Here is a 21,761-nt window from a genome sequence, read left to right on the forward strand (position 1 = left end):
TGACACGTTAGATAAAATCAACCTGGCTCTTTCGTTTCTAGGCGATGCATCTCTGGAAATGGCAAAACTAGATTGGAAGAGTAAAAATACCCATTGGTTGCCGGCGTCACTGAGCAAATTGCCCAGTGCACATGCTTAACGATAAGGGCTAGTGTCAATGTACAAGTAGGGAGGTTGTGTCTGAGTTGGATATTGCCCAGTGCCCATGCTAAGTGTAACAGCAGACTAGAGTGGGGTGCAGCTGAGATGAATAGTATTCAGTACTTCTGCTCTAAAAGTAAGTTCTATGGTAAAGTGGAACAGAAAAAGCTGAATCACCCACACATTGTGACTTGCAATGTTCCTTTGTTGGATGCACCAATCAAAAAAGGTGCAGAATTCTCTCCCTAAAGCATCTGTACTGGCCGGTAGATAGTTAAGGATGGGTTAGACAATTTGGAGAAGGGGGAATCTTTCTTTTTCTCTGGGGCACATGCTGATTTGGTTCAGTTCCTTGGAGTGGTCTTCCAGCTGTAAGATGGAACTGAAATGTTCTGAAAGCTTGCTGTTATTATCTTAGTTAGGCTTCATATAAAAAGATTTACCCTAGAAAGTTTTCAACTGGCTAACACAGTACAGAACACTACCTGGAACTTCACTGGGGTTGCACATACTTCCTACTGTACATCAATGTGTTTGACCATCACAAGCCTTAAGGTGGCCATAGACGTAGAGATCCGCTCGTTTGGCGATGTTGCCAAACAAGCAGATCTCTCCCCGATATGTCCACATTGAGGTGGGCGATATCGGGCTGATCTAGGCCCTAGGGCCCTACGATTGGAACATAACACATCCGATACAGGCGGTTGGATTACGGGACTGCATAAATGCACAGATGCGGCCGCAACAGGATTTTAACCTGTCCAATCGCAATCTGCCCGACTTTCAGGCAAGATATCAATCGGGGAAGCCCCTCGGATGGCCCCACACACGAACCAATAAGCTGTTGACTTGGCCTGTCGGCAGCTTTTATCGGGCCCATGTATGGTGGAATTTATGTAGCATTGAGACTTTATAATTAGGAAATCCCAAGTGCGGGACACTGCAGGAAACATAGTATTGGCCAAACAAAGTGTGGTTATTTTTAGGTGCTGCAACTGTTTGCGGCCAACAAAGGAAATTGTGGTTGCTTAGTATAGGTTGCTAGCACACTCCCTCCTGCTCTTACAGTGCTCTTACAGCTATGCTAAACACACAATACCCAGCCGATGGAGAGCACAGGGTACTAAGCATGGCAAGAAGCACTGTGGGGAAACACTGATATCATGGTGGGGGAATCACGCACCAGTGGCCTAGAGATTGCCAAGCAGCTGGTGACTCATACTGTCGGCCAGGAGAAGCCCAGAGTTCAATTCCCCCAAGATGCAATCTTCCATTACAGGAACCACTTACAACCCTGAGGGCAGAACAGGAACAAGGAGTGATGCATTGCTTCCGGCTATTGCCTTCTATGAACTTGCTGTGTTCTAGGACCTCACACAGGATTTTAGGGCATCTTGGCCTTGTAGTCACTCATACTTGTGTACAACCACAAGTCTCCTTATACCCATGAAGATTATCGCTCTGCCTTCAGTTCTGTTCCTAGGCACTGTAAAGAGCAGGATATGTGACAATTCCCAAACACGTGCCCAAAAGCCTAACCGTAACATGGTGGGGCTTCCCCTGCCCTATAGGGAAGTTGTTCATTCTTTCGGGACACATACACAGATGTTTAAGCATCTGAAGGACAAACAGAAGCTGTCCAGCAAGGGGATGTTGGCAATGTTAGTTCTGCACTGGTGTTTACCTGCCGCTACAGTTTGGTTAATGGTATGAGGTTAGTGGGTGTAGAGCTCGCTCATGCTAGTACAACCCTGTAGCTCACTCCTACCCCCTGTACACTCTAATACATAGAAACAACATCTTGCCCATGAACAGGAACTGCAGCAATCACACCCAAACTTCCAGAAGATTAGTCAGTAATCGCCAATATTCTTCATGTACCCACTTCCTCCCATAAGAATCCAGAGGGGCACAGTCTGCTGTATGGAGAATCACAACAGGAGGGGGAAAAAAAAAAAAAAAAGCTTATTTTGTAAAACATTTAATATTATTTAAAAGGCTGCACATGATTTCATAAAATGTATTTGCATGATACAAGACTTGTGTGTCGGATAATATACAGTTTCCCAGCTCAGGATCTGCTTTATATACTGTACAAAGGGTTTTTACATTCCTATACACATTTAGTGCACTCTGTATATTACAACTTCTCATCATTCGCCCACCAGGCACACTGTATACTATTAGTTTCCAACTTGGAATGTTGAATCCGTACACATCCAGCTGTATTTAGGAGACCAGGCTTTCTTTGTACTAGGCCTACAGAGTATAATAGGGACAGACACATTGCCACACTATATTTAATAACACTGTCTGGGGCTGCTGCAAATAGATCCTGTGTGAGGTGCGCATGGTTCAGTGAGTTTGGGAATAAAGCTTAATGTTATAACACATGGATAGTTTTGAAAATTGAATTGAGGCAACAGATGCTCTGTATGAATAGCCTTAATTCTGGAAGCACTTGGCATCACCCAGAATGAGTAAAGAAAAACTACAAAATAAGGACGTATGCAAGAAAGGCTATTTTGGTGCTGGAGAACTGTAGAAATAGGAACCTACAGAACTGGCAAAGAAAATGCAGTCCCAAGAGGCTCTGAGTGACACCCAAGAAAGACTGTTTTGTCCCTAAAGCTAAGGTCACACCGGGCGATAAGTCGCCTGCAATTTTTAAAAGCGAGTCCTGTCGAGAAGACGTTCGTTTTGTCGACACATCACAGTGCATGCAAATCGTGAGCTAATATGTACACAGCTTGATTTGAGATTGCCTGTAGCTTTAAAATGTGCAGAGACCCTTTTTGGAGCGATAGGTGAGAAATAGCATATACATAGAGAAGCACAGAAATCTCCCACAAACAAACACACACAAAGAATAGTAGCCATGATAATAAGGAAATTTTCGCGCTGACGTCAAGATGCTACAAGAGGCCGCACCAGTACAGTCAAACAAAACACGCAAGGCAAGACTTAGCGCACAGTACTATGGGATGAGAATCGCTTCCTGGTAAAAGTCGCTCTAAACTTTCCTTCAGCACAAAGGCGATCGCCTTGTCGATGCGACTTTCTTTTAAAAATCGTGGGCGACTTATCGCCCAGTGTGACCTTAGCCTAATGCAGATCCCATGAAGCATCAATTGTTCCTATATAATTAAATACATTATGGAAAGTCAGCTGCCAGGCTGCCCACTGTTGTTTTAGATAATTCTAGATGAATGCCTTCAAAATAATGGAGAAACCTGGAAGAAAAAAAAAAAGAAAACAAAATTATTTTCTTCCAAGCTGGCAACATTGATTCTAAAACCTCTAGTTCTAACCCCACAGGTGGTCAAATTTGGGAGACACAAAATCTAGAATGTGAACAGGAAGTGCAACCTTATTACTGTGACCTGCAGAGTGTAAGTTGGTGTATGTGAATATGGCACCCACCTTCTTTTAGTCTTCTCTTGCTCTTTCAGCCGTTGCAAGCGACAGATACAGCGCAGAGCAGGAAGGTACTCTGTTACATTGGCTTGCCTGTTGCCCAAGCTTAAGAAGGATCTGCTGGACAGAACTGTCCTAACTACAGACAGCCTCTTCTCTGCCACACTGTAATACAAACAGACAGAACAATGCACCAGCTGTCTCTTCAAGCTAGTTTCACTAGCATCACTTTATTCTCACCTTCCCCTGCCCTTGCTATAGTCTCTCTCACCCCACCCTACCAGTCTCTCCCTACATTTGTATTGTTTCACCCACTTCACCAACATCTCACTACACCTTCCCTTGCTATAGTCTTGCCAACGCCACAACTTTTTCTTCACATGCACCAAAACAACCCTAGTTCCAATAATGGCTAACTAGCCTTCAAACCTGAACATCTTAACTCCAAACTGTTTCCCTGCTTGCCCCGTCCAACTTTTTCAAATAATGGCAATCTCTAAAAAAGGATGCATATCATTAAAAAGTAACATCCAGAAGGTTATTAATTACCTGGAATTGGCTGCACTCTGGCAGAAGCAGGCATTAGCCCTCTCTTCAGACACATGCAAAGTGAGTGCCTCCATGAGGTCATGGCTGGATGCTGTGCATGCTTCCAGCGATGTATCAATGGCTGCCGAGAGCTTCGACAAACATTTTTGAAAAGCAAGTGCTTCGATGGTTGCTCTGACTTCCCCTGAGGTCTGGCTGTTGCTCCAGTCCCTGGTCTCTACCCTCAGTCCATCACACAGTCCATCCTTTATTTGACTTTCTGTCCAGTTGGCGTTGCAAAAATCTGCTTGGTCCCTGGGATTATATGTACAGCAATCTATCTGGGACATATTGTCAACAAAGTCTGCAAGTGACCCCAGGCAGTGGTATACTACCAGAGAGGTTTTCTGCTCCTCCAGGCTGAGTCTGTGCTTTTGAGGGGCAGGCTGTACTCCTAATTTCTCTCTATCAGCTACAGGAAGGTCTTGTCCTGTCTCCTCTTGGGATTGAACACCAGATACCAAGTTAAGCATTTCATCAACAGAATCACTATCATACAAATCACTATTGTTTAAGAATAGGAGCTTCTTTCTCTTTTTCATCTGCGCTGACACTTTCAATGGGCTCTCATCAGCGTTGCCTTTCTTCTCAAGCCCTGCTGGGATATTCTCAGGCAAGGTGGCCAGAGTTGGCAGTTGAACATTAACTGGCAGAGGAAGTAGGAATTCCAAATTACTCAGTGTGAAATACACATTGTTCATCTGGAATTCAGTAAGCAATTGCTGGAGCACATTTCTTTCTTGTGTCTGGGGAACGTTATTCTAGAAAGACAAACATTAATATGAGCTGCACAAAAAGAAGTGCTAGATAAAATGACATACAGGTAGTGTGTATAATATACACGCGTGTGAATACAGATATGTAGAAACACTGAGGTAAAAGTCACCCTGCTATAGTTCCAGGAGTATCCAAGGTACAAGCACTCTAAATGGCCTTAAGGCTAGGACACCGTAGCTCATAACAAGGTTAATTATATAGAGAAACATTGGAGGTCACCCTGATTTATTTATAGGGGTATTCAGTCGTGTATATTGACACTCACCTCCTTAGCACATACGGTTAATTAAGGCCACTGTTAAACCAACACATGAAAGCTACAGCAGGCAACAGAAAGTTCCAAAAATTACAGAAAGCCTAAAGAAATGTTTACTGTATATTGCACCTCTCAGTAGAGATAATGAAGTTTAATTCTGATATAAAACAAAGTCACTCACCTTTATAAATGACAAAAGGCCGTCTGTGGGTGAAATAATGTTATTGAGACCCATGAAATTCTCTGTGCAGCCGATGTTGCATTTTGGGAGCTCAATAAGCTCAGCCCGGTTATTTAGGCCCTCGGCATTTGGGCCACTCTCCTGGCCTTGTACAGAAAATAACATTAAATGGGACAATAGTCAGCAATGCGTTGGATACACAGCCTCACACTACACAAGTCCATCTTATTTACGGATTGTTGTCATGTATACACAGATTACAGAAAAGAAAGGTATCAACTTACCACAGAGTTGCAGTGACTTTTCCACCAATCTACCTCCGCCACTACCGGCCCAAAACTGAAGATGGAGAAGGCTCTGCCTGATGTCACACTTATTGGCAGATACAAATGTTATAAAATCCTTTGTTTCTGTTCTAAGGTTTTCAGCCAAGCAAAGAACTTGCAGGTAAGTTGCAACATTGGTCTGGAAAAATAAAGAAATTTTCCAAACCCAAACTGTGGCAAAACTAACCCCCCGTCCTTAGGAGAGACCACGATCTGACATTATGATGCAACTTACCACTGAAGGGGTTTTAAAGTGAATATGTTCAAAGAAGCCATCAAACATTAACCCAAATGTAGGATCTAGGAGAGGAACACAATAAGATTGCAATTAAATATGTGTCAGCTTTCTTCCTGTTCAGCCAAACCCTGTATCTATCCTAGCTTTTATGTTTCAGTGATTTATTTGCCCATATCGAAACTGCCTAAATAATATTTTCAATAAAAAATGTCCCATTCTGCAGAATCCAGGAGCTTATGGGTTCTATATGAAGTGATATACAGTAGAACCCCCATTTTACATTTTCAGGCGACCACAAAAAAATGGTGTAAAATCCAGGAAAATGTAAAATCAGGGAAATGTAATATGCATAATATATAGGTGGGACCACAAAACAACAATGTAAAATAAGGGAAAACAAACTCATGGGATGTAAAATTGAGGTTTCACTGTATAGGGTATCCTGCCTTTGTGCAGTGTAACAAAGGGATATTTGGAGTGACAATTATATTCCTGGGCAGAACAGCTCCTGTATCTTATCTTATCCATAAGCACAATGTTTATAGCAGATTTATCTGTCACCTTCAGCAAAAGTACTCTATGCTGGCAGTGCCCAACAGCTCTGGTGTTTGACTTACCACTTGTGGTGAGAATCACCGGCCGTTTTGTGGTGCTCATGAAAGTCTTGATTGCACTCAAAAATCCAACGTCATCATCAAATATTACATCTACCTGAAATGAGAACACAGTAAAGTGGGCAATGTTGCCAAACCAGTCAGTTATTTGACATCAGTATATAGATTCCAGTCTATCCAATTGCCAGATCCCAATGGAAGGTTCTTTCTTTATCAGCCTAGGGGGAGAGTACCAATATGGAATATGATCTTTTTACCCAAACATTTTTGTATGTGGTCACAAATGCCCCAGAACGAATAAGTGTTTAAGTACTCCAAAAGAAAAAACACATTTTTGATGTATAAACAAAGCAGATTGTCCTATTAAGCAATTGCAGATCATTAGACTGCAAGGAGGTGTAGCTCTGCAAGCCTGATCAAACAGATAATTCTTATAACATTCTGTTCTTGCTGGAGTCAGGAGGCAGTACTCCCTTGAAGTATTCCTGAAAATGGAATATCCCATTTTTATTATTACAATGATTATTTTTAGTGTGGAAAACATACAGAGAAGTGCAGAAAATGATAGGCTGCTCAGTCAAAATGATCTCAAATGCTTTAAAATGGAAACCAAAACTTCAAAGACGTGGAAGATATGGAAAACTACCATCCGAATGGATAGAAGAATAGCCAAAATGGCAAAAACTCGGCCAATGATCAGCACCAGGAAGATCTAAAGTTACCTGTGATACTGTTACAATTAGAAGACTCCTATGTGAAGCCAAGCTATCAGCAAGAAGCCCCCGCAAAGTCCCATTGTTGAAAAACATGCGTAGGATGTCAAAGAACACATTGACTGGCCTAAAGAGAAATGGCCCAACATTTTGTGGACTGATGAAAACAAAATTGTTCTTTTTGGGTCTAGAGGTCGCAGACAGTTTGTCAGATGCCCCCAAACACTGAATTCAAGTCACAGTACCGTGTGAAGACAGTGAAACATGGTGGCACAAGCATCATGATATGGGGATGTTTCTCATACTATGGTGTTGGGTCTATTTATCACATGTTACATTGGAACTTCAGGTATATACCGAGTGGGGAATCCCTGACATATTTGACCGTGTCTAGCAATGTTGATTAGATAGTTTGAACAATAATGGGGATAATTAACATCTGTAATTAAGACTATTAATGTTCTATGACACAAGTATGACCTTGTATGTACTTTGTACCAACAACAATGTACAAAAATGCAAAATGTTTTGCTTACCGGTACCCATTTTTTGTATCATTTTTATTACAATGTAATATGATTTTTTACTTACGGTATTTTGTATGTTGTTTGTTGTGATTCAAAAGAAATAAGTGATTCTAATTTAACACTTAGCAGTAGAACCTCCAGGTACCAACTTCTAAAGTAGTCTCTGCATTAGTGGTCTGTGTGGTAGCTTAGTCTAATGAATAAATTGAGTGAATATACCTCTTCAAATAGAATAAGTGATGTTGCTGTTTTTCGATGTTTTTCCTCCAATCCAGACTCTTTTTCTGTAGCTGCATCTTGACTCTTGTTCGGCTTGGTTTCAACTTCCCCAAGACCAAACACACCCTTCCCAACCCCTGCAAAAAGCACATGGGCCCATTAACTGCAGATGTCATCATTATTACTGCCATGTACCAACTTTCACAAGGATAAGGGAACCTACAGATTACATAACAGAGAAATCAGTGGGCATTACCAGTATCCTTAAAGTCCCTCAATGTAAAGAGACTAGTAAGAAGAAAGAACAAAACACAGACATAATGGAGGGCTCTACTATTCTCCTTATTGAAAGTTTCTCTATATAAGGGAGCTTTTAAAAAGAAATACTACTGACATACTGGTGGGCAGTACTGGTCTCTTTACTGTAAGGTCATTTGAACCTTATGGGGAGTTTGCTCTAAGAATTTAGATAAAGCTCAGTAACTATGTATATAAAGGCAATAAGGAAATGACAAACATGGCAGAAGGCTTTCATAATTTTACAGTTCAATGTCTGACAATTAGGCACTGGAGGCCATGGTTTAAGTGCAGCCCATAGAGCAGTGAATGCATAAAATGGCTACATCCTCTTTAAGCCCAACAATCTCTTGTTCAGCATGTACCTTTGGAAGTCTCTGCAGCATTGGGTTTCTCTTCAGTTCTCTTATTAGCAGGCGGTTTGAAGAAATTTGCCAGAGACTTGGGTGCCAGCCCCTTTCTAAGTCCTGTGCCTCTGGGTGAGGCTGGCGGTTTTCTTGGGGATGAAACTACATTCTTTGGTGAGTTTAGTTTTCCTTAGAGTAAAAAAGGGTAGATTAATATTCTTAGACACTATGAAATTGGGCTTTGCATTTATTTGCCTTTCAGGTCTGGCTTTAAGCTGAATTGACATCTAGAAAGCAAATGAATTCGGAGGCTGGATTATTGTGCATCACTTATTGTGTATAGTGCATAATTTGTTCTCCTGTTCTTCCACTCTGCTTACTGTGAGAACAGGGCCATTCATAAGATTACTTACTGGGAGACTTTGTGGAGCTGAAATTGCTAAAGAAACATGGTTTGTGGGCAGTGACCCCTTGCTGATCCACTTGGTGTGACTGGGTAGCTTCCTTTAGCTGTGCCAAGATTTGCCTTCCACTGCGCTGACAGGACGCGTTAACTTCAAATACCTAGGAAGATGGTTAGAAAGGCTCTCACACATACAGATAAAAGGATGTTGCATAAACCTGACACAGCAACCAGTTTATTTACCTTGAAGCCAAGCTCTTGGGCACATGCATATACCGCTGCGGTTTTACCAACTCCAGGAGGACCAGTGATAAGTACAGTGTTACACAGAGACTCCTCTTCACTATCAGAGTCCATTGTCATAAAGTCACTCTGCTCCCATGTGTCTTTGCAATAAGAAAAAGAAAATGCTTGAGGCCTTGTGAGTCTTGCACTTTAACACTCACCAATCTGTATAAAAACTCTCATGTATCAGCTCCACAATACCAGACTAAGCCAACTTTGCAAAAATGGTGCCTTAACTTGTTAATCTTAGAAATACCTGACTTCTCTTTCTCTTTCTTTTGCATCTGCATTCTTTCGTCTTTTTCAGCTCTGACTTTCCAATCTTTAAGCCAGCTGTAGAAAAATTAGACCAATTATGAAACAGTAACAAAATGAATTAATACACTAACAAATACAATGCATCATTTATTACCTGTGTAACTGCTGAATGGCGGCAGAATTGCCAATCATTTCACAAGTATTCTGGGGCTGATACTTCTCTGTCCACAGAACATCGTCACAGATGGTATCTAATTCAGAAGAGATATTACATTACTTATCTTTATTGTTGGGCTGAAACACCACCCACTGAGCCAGCTATTAATAGTTTTTATATAATTACACTGCTCAATAAAAAAATATTCCATGGAAAGGATGAGACTGTCCACCAATATTTAGATAAATGCAAGTCTCGGGGCAGGAGAGGATCTGGTTGGCCCAAAATGAGAGAAAAGTAAAAAGGACACGAGTCATGAAAAGAAAACTAGTATCTTCCCTGTACAATATTTTATTTCAATGTATCTGTAATGATAGGAATTTAAAGGGTACCTGGACCCATCTATTTTATGTATGCGACCAACAGTAACAAGTATTATTCTCATTTTTACAGTAGTTTTAATAAAACGATTTTTGTATTTCCTCTCTAGCACAAGCTCTCCATTGTTCTGTCCCCCCCCCCCCCATTACCCCTCAGATCACAACAGACAATCTGGATATTCAGTTAGAGATTACAAGAATTCTGATGTGGCCCAGGGGTTGGGGTGAGCAATCTGTCTTTGTTACAGGTGTAGCAACTTAAAAGTAGCTGACTATAGGTAGCGATACATGGGCAGATTTAAGTTGCTGATTCAGGCCCTTTAGACCAACTCATGTGAGGCACTCTCTGATGAGCCGACTGAACAATATCTGGTCAAAATTAAACAGCTCAATCAGACAGGTTTGATTTTCCTGTTGGATCAAGGACCGCATCATTGCTTGATATTCCAGCCATCCAATTGTAATCCAATTGTTTGGCCCTAGGGCCCGAAGGTCGGCCAGATGTCGATCGGACGAGACTAAATTTGCGGCCGCATCTGTTCGTTGATGCGGTCCCGCGATCCAACTGCCCGTAAGCCATCATTAGGATCCGATCGTTTGGCGACATTGCCAAACGAGCGGATCTCTCCGTGTATGGCCACCTTCACTGACAGGTTGAGAATGGTTGGCAAAACAGTCAAGTTTAGGAACTTCAAACAACAATTACTTACAAAAGTAGTTCACCTAAAAACGATCAACATGGTAACTTAATGTACATTAATATTTTAAAGCCCACCTTAGGTTGGCATATTAAGGGAAAGATCTGCTCATTTGGCGACCTTGCCAAATGAGTGGACCTTCTAGTTTATGGGCAGCCTTAAACGCTAGCCAAACAGAAAAATGTGCACAGTTCCACAAGTTTGCTCTTCATTGAAAACCGAGAAATATGGTAAACCCTAACACTAAGCACAGCTGCATACCCAATCACAATATGAAGAAGTCTCCCAATATTTAATCTAACAAAGATGTATTTATCAGAGGCAGTGGCACCTATAGAAGCAGATTTCATATCCTGGGAACGTATATCCAGCTCGGAGGTAGTTTTATACTTTTGTTGCCTTTGAACAAGACCACAAATCTCAGCTGTGGTACTAGGTTGTGAGGAAGCCTCATCTGGAGTGGATGTTAAATCGTAGATTTCATTCTGCTCTTCGGCTTTCCCATCAGATCTTTTTCTTTTTGACTTATTGCCAGGAGAATCTTTTCTTTTCCTCTTGCCCCGAGTTTCAGTCTCCGGAAAAACTGCTTCTGTTAGTTGAGACTGAAATCCTGGGGAGAGGTGGAAAGTGCTCAAAGTAAGAACACAGACAATAGCTAATAATGAGGAAGATGAGGATAAAGGTGTAGTCACCACAATCTCTGTAAGGAGAAACACAAACCTGGTTTGTAAGAGTCCAGAAGGGCAACTGCATCACTTTGCTTTTTAAGAAATATGGAGAGAAACCTCTTCGCAGGAAACATAGGATTACTAAAGTGAATTTCCTCTAAAAGTAAGTCTCTTGCTGCATCAGATAACACCAACCTTTTATTCACCTGAAAAATAAGGGGGGGAAATCTTATCTGACATTTTACAGAAGACTCAAACCCTTCAGTATATTTGAACTTTGGTAAAACTACACACCTTAGGAGGCAGAACACTTTAATTTCATAAAAACATCACAACCACCTGTTACCAACTGCCTAATTTTAAACTCTATTCTGCCTTGGCTTTTGCAGTCTCAGAAAAGTAAATATTCCAGAAACCTCACTAACCATAATAGGAGCCATGCAGACGGCAGGCTTGACCTTCACAGAGGTGAACTCGCCAAGAGACAGGGTCAGCTTGGCAATATCAGGCACAGCAGGATTGTGGTCAACTAAGTAATTGAGATGAGGGCAGGGAGGAAAAGTCATGTCCCACATTCGGCAGTCTATACAAGAATATGGCAAAGAAAGAAGACATTAGTATGAGGACCTGTTACATATAAAAGTCAAGTTTGTCTGAAGCATCTGGCAGATTATGCACAATTTCTCCCAAAACATTAATAATCTGCATGCATTCCCAAAGATATTGCTCACAGCCAAAAACAAAAAAACAAAAACACATACCATCTCTTTGCTGCACATGTACTACTGCCTGAAAGGAAGAGCCAGACAGAGCGTATGCCTCCATAAGTGCTGTGGTTTTTGCAATGTGCCTTTTTAAGGAGTCTGGCAAACCACTCATGAGGAATTCCCGTTTTGTTCGGAACTGCTCTTCATCAACAGAGTTTTCAGAGATTTCTGGTCTTTAACAGAAAAGAGGACAGTAAACATATATATGCTGCCAGAATTCTTCCTGACTAAAGCTGGCCATAGACGCAAAGATCCGATCGTACGAATCAACGTACGATCGGACTTTCCCATCTCCCGACCCTCCACTAACCATTCAGATCAAAGTCTTTACCATTCCGATCAAATAAGAACAGATCACCCAATGTTCTGCCCCTGACAGCAATCGTACGATACTTATGTCTGACAACACTAGTGACAGTCTCCCACTGAAAATCGTACGATCGGCAATACACGCAGAGATATTATCGGCAGGCGACAGAAATTTTCTAACCTGTCCGATCGACCAAACGACCGATCTCCGACGGACGAAAAATGTCGGGACTCTCCACACATGGTCCGAAAATCGTACGAATCCACGATTCGTACGATCGGATCTTTGCGTCTATGGCCAGCTTAAGCCCCAGGAATCATTTCCAACCTGCAGCCCATTCATCTGCTTCAAACAAATAGACCAATACAGAGTTCTCTTCTGCCCTTAGTGATATTTATGTAACACCTGAGATAAATACTATATATATTTAAAGTGACATAGTACCGCACTCAACGGGAATATTGCCTCGTGGCTTATACGATTTTATAGTTATTTTGCAAAATCTGTGGTGAATGTTCCATAGGTAAGTTTCAACTTGTGCTTTAAATGCCAAGGGATACTATCCCCTTTATAGACAACCTCCCATCCTGGTGTCTGTTATCGATGTCTAGTGTGACCAAATAATCAATGGATTAACCTATCTTTGAATACACTGACTTATTTGTGTGTGAGCTATACTTCAGCGTGCTTTGTTGCTACACTGGGTAGCGAAACGGCTGTTGAGGATTAAGGACGCCTTTGGGAGAAAGGGCACCAATCTGATCCTGTGGATTTATCTTGGACTGAATTGTCTTTGTCCAAGCACATTGTGAGTCAGTTGGATCTGATTTTCACTGGATGCAAGAAAGGGAAATCTTGCAGTAATCACAGTGGTGTGTGGAGCGCCCGACACTATAGATCGAACCGACTTATCCACCATCGCAGAAATTGCGTATTTACATTGTGTGCGATGATTTGATTTAGTACGCTTTTAAGTACTGAACTATAGCTCAAACACAAATAAGTCAGTGTATTCAAAGACAAGGTAATCAACTGACATTATATTGAGTGACACTGGACATCGATAACAGACGCCAGGATGGGAGGTTGTCTATAAATGGGAGACTATCCTTTGGCATATAAAGCACAAGCTGAAACAATCACCACAGATTTAACAAAATAACTATAAAATCTTATAAGCCACAAGGCATTTCACGCATGGCACAAACATCTGGGGGGCATTATAGTTCATCACTACCAAGTAACACCAATTACTAATGCAGCTCATATTGATTACTCATGCTGCTCAGATAATAGATTTCCATAATAATAATATATATATATATATATATATATATATAAAATATATTAATTGCATTTCAGTTTTGCAATACAACTATTAGGAGGGAGGGGGTCCGCTTCTTATAGGTGTCATAATGTTTTTAACGTGGTTATAATTTACATTTGTTGGCATGGTAGACAAATAAATATTGCCATTTTATATGTATTCATGATCACTACCTAATGGTATTATTGTATGGCTTCCAGGGGATCAAGTCCTAAGGCATTTAAGGGTTAACATGCCCTGTATTATGACAGTTGTTACCAAGTGGTTACTGCATGTGTATGTAAATTTGGGTGAAGAGGGTATCGATGGTCATAAGTTACTAAAGGAAATTAATTTTTGGTTTTCTTTTGAATAAGTGAGACCCCACTATCAAAATACACCAATGACAATCTCCCCACACTAAGATGCTATATACAATATGATACCCAGGCAGCTTAAAACATTGTCTCCAAGCAATGAACAAAGCAAGAAACAGCACAACCAACCCTTCATCGATGACTGTGATTGAAGGATGCTTCTTCAGTTTTTTCCCAGGAGATTTACTTTGCCCTTTGAAAGAAATGATTGAAAAGAGGCACATTGACAATGCTGCAGATAAAGAGTAGCCTCCATGTATTTACAAAGAGCTGGGGGTGGGGGATGTGGGAGCGGATGGCTGTCCTAGCAAAACAAACTTCAATGCAGAGGAGGTAAAGAGATTTTGGTAACAGTTAGGGATGCACCGAATCTACTATTTTGGATTCAGCCGAACCACCGAATCCTTCGTGAAAGATTCAGCCGAATACCGAACCAAATACTAATTTGCATATGCAAATTAAGGATGGGAAGGGGAAAACATTTTTTACTTCCTTGTTTTGTGACTAAGTCACACGATTTCCCTTCCGGTCCCTAATATTAAAATTAGAATTCAGATTTTGCCGGGCAGAAGGATTTGGTCGAATCCGAATCCTGCTGAAAAAGGGCGAATCCTGAACCGAAATCCTGGATTCAGTGCATCCCTAGTAACAGTACAGCAACCCCAAAATAAAGGCAGAACAGGAACATAAACAATGTAGGAGGACCTTGGGGTCCTGGTGGATAATAAACAGCTGTAGCAAGCAATGCCAGTTAGCAACAGAGGTGTCAGCAAAATATTGTGCACCGCACATCGAATCATTATGCCTTTTTATATAGGATAACCACACTAACACCTACTTTATCAGCTCATGTGTAAAGTAATCAAGTGTAAGATGGATTCTGATGTATCTTTGCAGTAATGCAGTCAACATCTTAGTTGGTAGATACATTACATAAGACATCAAGCAAACTTTGTTGTCAGCACAAGCATCACAGCCAATTGCTCCCTGATTTGCACATTCTTGTATAGACTGCACAAAGTTGTACCACTATCTACAATAAGGGTATAAGGTCTGAAGACAAACTACTCCAAGTAATTGGCCCAAACAACACTTCAGGAACCTTGTTCACTAAAATATTTCAGGAGTTTACCATTAAGGAATAGAGTTGGGGAATTAATTCCTGGTGAGGCAGACACAACCACAGATAGTACTATAATGAGAGGAGATAATTGGGGGAATAGATTTCCAGAGATGGTGTAACTGGCAGGTACAGCAGATAGTATTAGAGTTAGGAAAGAGTGTTAAGGGGGATCTGAATAAAAAAAAAAGTGGATTGATGCAAATAGGGTGCTTTTCAGAGCACCTTTATATTTTAAATTAATTTATTTTTTATTTTTGGGGGGGAGGTGTCAGATATTTGCATGTTTTAGACTGCTCATACAAGGCTTCTGACTCAAGAGTCACGCAACCCAACAGTTAAATGAATACAGAAGTTCACAGACAGTTAGGTCAAATGGCACTCATGCCCTTCAAAAGAGAGCCATTGAGTTGAAGCAGTATAAAGCTGCTGAAAACAATAAATATAAAAGTGCTCTGATGACCCCTCTAAGTATACATGATTTAACCCCTTTACCAAACAAACTTCCTGGAAGAATAAACAACACAGAATTAGAGCCTTTTAACCAATCAAGTGAAAACAGTCTGTGGACAGGACACCGAAAAGCTAAATATTACAGTGGTTACCAATGGATATACTTGCGGTTTTCTGAATTTTCTCCTTCTTTCCCAACACATCATTTAAACTCCTTAGACTGTTTTTCTTTCCCACTTCACAGGGGCAATCATCCACAATTAATATGGATTCCTATATTTGAAAAATATTAACAGATTTGAAATGTCATATTTTATACCACAGCAACTTTTTCTGATGAAGGTCTTCCGAAAGCTCCCTCTAATGCAGGACCACAATGAAACAGTCAAGGAGAAGCCCAACTCACACACACTACTGTAACAAACCTGCAAGACTTTCTTGTCTGCAGCACGGGCCGCTTGTCTTGCCGACAGCCTCCTCGCGGTCTCAGGCTTGGCGATATTCTGCTGAATGGCTTTTGCTTTCTCAAGCAACTTTTTTGCCTTGTTTATTTTTTTGGAATTAGTCAAAACCTGTATTAAGGAAATTGCCATTAAATTCCAACAACTGAACTTCTGACTACATAAATAGAAGAATATTTTGTTCAAATCTAGGCAAGATGAGATCCTGCAAGCTTTATATATAACCAAAGCAAAAACATTTTTCTTTACCATGTTACTTCTTCGGGTGAACAGATTATCTGCCCCAAGGCTTTGATTTCTTTCCCTAGCTCTGATACTCAGGTGGGTAAATCTCATTCTGTGACAGAAAAGAAAACATAGCATTATATATCTACTGGTCTCAATAAAAACTTGTACCAAGCCTTTTACACTTAAGCAGAGAATTTATGCCACGGCTTAATGTGCAGACAACAAAACTCGGGTACATTAAGGGAACATGCTATAAGGCCATTAACAAATACCCAGTGCTTAAGTCATGGACAGCCAACCTGAAAGGACCACATTTTTTGGACAAGAGCCAAATGCTACAAATGATAAGAACTACAAGGTTACCCCAGCTACTGGAAAGCACTTGTGGGAGCTAATCATCTGTGCAAAGTGGTGCTCCTTACTGATGCCAATGGGGATTTATATGCTGTGAACACTGGGTAAGATATCAGAAAAGGGGCTCCCAGCAAAGATCTGAGTAAAGCTTTGATTTGGAGGCCCCTGGTATCAGCCGAACAACTAAGCTGCATATGTAAAGGCAGAGTTGATTGCAGACTGTGTATGGGATTGTTTCAGCAGTCAATGAAGATGATGAATGGAAGTTTTATGTCATTCCCAGTTCATCATATATAAGTCACAAAAAACGCCTAAATCTGCACATTACGTTGCCCACAAAGTATCTAAATACTAAATATAACCTCTCTTTGTAGCATTAGCCTCAACCCTCCTACTAAAAAAAATACAGGACATGACACCCCACACCTGGAGGTTTCTCCCTGGGTAAACAAGCAGAAGAAGAGGGACTCTGTGCTGTGTTCATGTTTATATGCTGATCACAATAATGGTCTGCTGTACATTTACTTACCGTATTGGACTATTTGTCTTTGTGGGTGTACTAATGACTTCTGCCAAGCAAATATCACTTTTCTGGCAGGGGATTCTCCCTTTTGGTGTGGTCATTTGTAAAGGAAGGTCATTTGTAGAATGTCCTTTGACAGGTGACTTTAGAGCAGGTGTTTCAGATGTGTTAAGCCTTGAACTTCTTCTCAGGTTGCCACTAGCTGTAGAAGCGACACTGCTGGGCTCTTTAAGCTTTTTGCATTTCAGTGTAGGAGTAGTTTTTCCTGCATTCTTTGAAATAGATTTCTTCTTAATCCCCACTGCATCTTTTGATTTTGGGATTTCTTCTTGATCATCAGCACCCTCTTTGATTTGATGCCCTTCGGTTCCTACATTATTGTCTAAGGTACTCTGTTGCCCCTCATCAAGCCCCTCTTGTGCAGGAATTTCAACAAGACTCTTGTTTTTGGGGATAGATTTCTTCACAACACTTTTCCCTGCTTCCCCAGGTTGCCTGAAAGCTTTCATAAATTGCTGTCTTTCCACAACTGTGCTCTTTTGTTTAGCGTCATCAAGGTTTTCCACTTCGACCACTGCTAACTGCAGATCATCCTCCAGGATAACAACGTTTGATTTCCGTTTCTGGACTATGAGATCAACAGGCTCTTGCTCAGAAACAAGCTCAACTGTCTTTTTTTCAACCTCAGAATCTTTTTTTTTCAAAAAGATGGAAGCTATTTTCTTTGGCACTGCCGTGGCTGAACATGAATGTGACAGTGGTGGAGACATGTGAATCTGAGCATGCACAGTTACAATTTTTGGAGAAGGCTTCCGGGTCCATTCTTCATTTCTCAGAGGGTTCTCGTTCAGAACATCTTCACTTGAAAGATTGGGTGTTATATCTTTCCCCTCTAAACTGGATTCAGTGTCCTTTTCACCCTGATTTTTAATAAATTCTTCAAAAGAAACAACCAAAACACTGTCCTTTCCATGCAAGCTGTCCCCTACATTTACCGCAAGGCTTGAATCCATAGTGTTTCCTGTGCTATCCAGAGATGTGCCCGAAGTAACTAGTGGTTTCTCTAACTCATCATCCTGCTTTCTCTGCACTATGTTTGGCTGTGCCCCTTTAGCTTTGGCCTGTTTCCTTAACTTAGATGGAATATTTGGATCCATATTAGATGCAGCATTATTTAGAGCATCCTTGGACCCTGGGGTACCAGGACCAGTGGAACCCACAACCCCATACTGAAGATCTTCTTTGTTACTGCAGATCTCAGCAAGCAAGGCTGCTGTATCACTACCCATGAAGCCAGTTTTCCCACAAACATTCTCACTGTCCAGATCTGTGTCGATTCCCTTTTGCACACCAAGGTCGTACTCAGTTTCTGGCTTCAGATTACTCGTTAAATTAGTCCTTTTCCTGCACTTGGAAGGCTTGCTGCTTGCTCCTGCACAATCCACCGTGCCTGCCGGAAGGCTGTCTTGCTGGATAGCTGCTTTTTTTGCTTTTGGTGTCTGCTCCTTCTCATTGGTGGGAGAATTCCGCTTAAAGTAGTCTGCTATGTTGTTGGACCTGGGAGATGAAAGCACCTTCTCTGGGTTCTTGGACACTGGTGAGAAATAATTTGTGATGGTCTTGATGGGAGCCTCCTCGTCCTTTCTAGATTTCTTGCATGGCTGGGGAAGGAAACATAATAAAGGGTTAGGAGGTGCACCTGAGGAAATACATTAACCTTTAAATTAGGGGATGAACTACATGTATGAACCATGCAGTGCTGCATAATGATGATGATGATAGTGGTACGAAACAACTGTTGAAAAGAGTGTTTTGGATGTTGGGACTAGAAAGCAGTATTAATTGCATGAAGCATGACAGAGACCTCTAGTGACCAAACAGAGGTAATACATGTAAAGTCCAAAAAAAATCCTCTAAAGTCATGCTGTATTAAAAATATATAAATGTATTGAATCATCTAAAATACAACATTACCATCCATGGGGGGTAATGCATTTTAGATGATTCAATCAATTTATATATTTTTAATACAGCATGAATATAGAGGATTTTTTTTGGACTTTACATGAAATGACTGTGCCAAGTCAATGGCTACTAATAGGCAGAAGACAACTCACGTATGTTGTAGTCATGCAGACAATTTCAAGAACTACACACATTGCGCTTGCAGTTGTTCCATACATCAGCACACAGGCAGATCAATGACTGGGAATGAAGCAAACTTACAGTAAGGACAGGGCTCTATCCTATAGGGTTTGTGGATACAAACAGATAAGCAGACGGTGCTCTGCATTATGGCAAAAGGACAGATCAGTTCATTCAGCACAATATTCCCTTCCATAGTGCCTCTCATTTGCATCAAAAGGACCCGATATTCTATCAAAAAGGCTTAGAAACTAAGAAAGCAAAGCTAATGCGTTTGTAGCTCACACAGGGCTCCTGACATAACTACAGCTGCTCCTTTACAGCTCCCCTCTATTCTGCTGCCTGACTATACACACACAACTATAATGTCACACACACACAACTATAATGTCACACACAACTATAATGTCACACACATACACACAACTATAATGTCACACACATACACACACACACAACTATAATGTCACACACACACACACAACTATAATGTCACACACACACACACAACTATAATGTCACACACAACTATAATGTCACACACAACTATAATGTCAGCCACTGTCTCACTACAATACTGACCGAACCAAAAAAACCTTGTCCCTACCCCCACACAATGGCACGAACCTCCCCCCGGCACAGACTGTGCTACTTGCCGTTCGGGGGATACCGGCCGAGCGAATTGTTGGTCACATTGGGAGGCGAATCTAAAGCCCAGGTCAGATCATGACCCCGCACTGACATGGGGTAAAGAGACAACTGCGCGCATCCACTCCTCACAAACACAGTGTGACACAATCGCAGCGACATACAAAACTGCGGTCCCACCTGGCTCCCATATTCCTCCAGGGAAGCAGACATAGCGAGTATCCCGACCATCCCTCCGGATACCACCGTCACAGAAAGCAATTCATTACGGGACGAGCCTGTCCAGAACCGAGCCGAGAAGCAGAATAGAATTTCCCGCGCAAACCAGCGTCACCCGAGCGCGCACCAACCATCAGACAGTCCCGGGCAGCGCGCGCTCCCAACCAAACGTCAACGAGCGTCCCCATTGGCTGGCAGTAGCCTGAGATCATCAGTACGCGCCCGGAACTGCTGGAACTACGACTTTGCGCCTATGGAAGTGACTAGTTCCTGTCCCTGGAAAGGACCGTCCCTCTAGGGTTGCGTTCTAGTGCAGGAGTCCCCAACCTTTTGAACCCTGATCAACATTCAGAAGTAAATGGAGTTGGGGAGCAACACAAGCATTAAAAATGTTTTTCGCCATTTATCTTAGAACAATAGAGGCCAATAAGAAAGGGTTTATTTTAAATTGTATTGATTCTGGGGAGAGTTATTTTCTTTTGTAATATAAGCATATTAGCCAACACATTCATACTGAGAATGTAGTAACTGTGAATTCATTATTAATATAAATAGAATTCGAGCAGAGATAGTCTTTAAACATTAATTTTAAGTTCTGATTCTATTCAAACTTTAATCTTATTTCAGGTTTGTTATACCTTGATTTTATTTGCATTTACTGTGTTGTAATTAAGATTGTTTTTATTTAGACAATGGTTTGTATAACATCTCACATATTATGACATCACCATGTTTACTTAACTACATAGCTTAAAGGAGAAGGAAAGCTACGGAGGCATTTTATTGCCAATAGATTAGCTGCAATAGTGCAAGCTAGAATGCTATATTTATTCTGTAGAATGTTTTACCATACCTGAGTAAAAAGCTCTAGAAACTCTCTGTTTGTTTAGGATAGGAGCTGCAGTATTAACATGGTGTGACATCACTTCCTGCCTGAGTCTCTCCCTGCTCTGGGCTCAGATTACAGTAGAGAAGGGAGGGGGAGGGGGAAGAGGAGCAAACTGAGCATGCTCTTGCCCAGGGCAATGAGGTTTAAGCTGAAGGCAGGAAGTCTGATACAGAAGCCCATGTGTACACAATAGAAGGAAAGAAATGCTGTATTTCTTTTGACAGGGGACTCAGAGCAGCACCACTTTGGGGGTTTACTGGTATATTTAGATGGACCTTTCTGATAAGGCTTACTTAGTTTTAACCTTTCCTTCTCCTTTAATTGTTCTATTGTATTGGTACTGAAAAATAACTTACTGTAATGAAATCTGTTGTTAATGATCAATAACAAGAGATAAACTACTAAAAATGTTTTTTGGCTACCAAATAAGTGCCATTTGGTAGCCCCTATGTGGATTATCAGCCTACAGGA

General features: G+C 41.2%; 1 protein-coding gene across 1 annotated transcript; it reads right to left on the reverse strand.

The window, feature by feature from the left end:
* Window positions 1-2,106: 2,106 nt before the first annotated feature.
* LOC108702864 (ATPase family AAA domain-containing protein 5) lies at window positions 2,107-20,624 on the reverse strand. The gene is made up of 23 exons (XM_018238612.2): window positions 20,363-20,624; window positions 17,396-19,050; window positions 16,534-16,621; window positions 16,249-16,395; window positions 15,976-16,096; window positions 14,380-14,443; window positions 12,252-12,430; window positions 11,916-12,073; window positions 11,543-11,696; window positions 11,154-11,432; window positions 9,742-9,838; window positions 9,586-9,662; window positions 9,288-9,430; window positions 9,055-9,205; window positions 8,660-8,830; window positions 7,998-8,134; window positions 6,542-6,635; window positions 5,922-5,986; window positions 5,645-5,825; window positions 5,361-5,506; window positions 4,108-4,907; window positions 3,565-3,723; window positions 2,107-3,374 (listed from the first exon to the last, which is right to left on the reverse strand). The coding sequence occupies exons 1-23, from the start codon at window positions 20,411-20,413 to the stop codon at window positions 3,296-3,298; spliced, it is 5,196 nt and encodes a 1,731-aa protein (XP_018094101.1). The 5' UTR covers window positions 20,414-20,624; the 3' UTR covers window positions 2,107-3,295.
* Window positions 20,625-21,761: the final 1,137 nt, after the last annotated feature.

The sequence above is a fragment of the Xenopus laevis genome, chromosome 9_10S (assembly GCF_017654675.1).
Source record: "Xenopus laevis strain J_2021 chromosome 9_10S, Xenopus_laevis_v10.1, whole genome shotgun sequence".
NCBI lineage: Eukaryota > Metazoa > Chordata > Amphibia > Anura > Pipidae > Xenopus > Xenopus laevis.

Coding starts and splice junctions, on each gene's coding strand:
- LOC108702864 (XM_018238612.2), bottom strand. CDS start 20,413: ATGGTCGGGATACTCGCTATGTCTGCTTCCCTGGAGGAATATGGGAGC. Junction 9,663..9,741: donor GCCATTCAGCAGTTACACAG/GTAATAAATGAT, acceptor ATTTTTCTACAG/CTGGCTTAAAGATTGGAAAG. Junction 4,908..5,360: donor GCCTTTTGTCATTTATAAAG/GTGAGTGACTTT, acceptor TTGTCTTTCTAG/AATAACGTTCCCCAGACACA.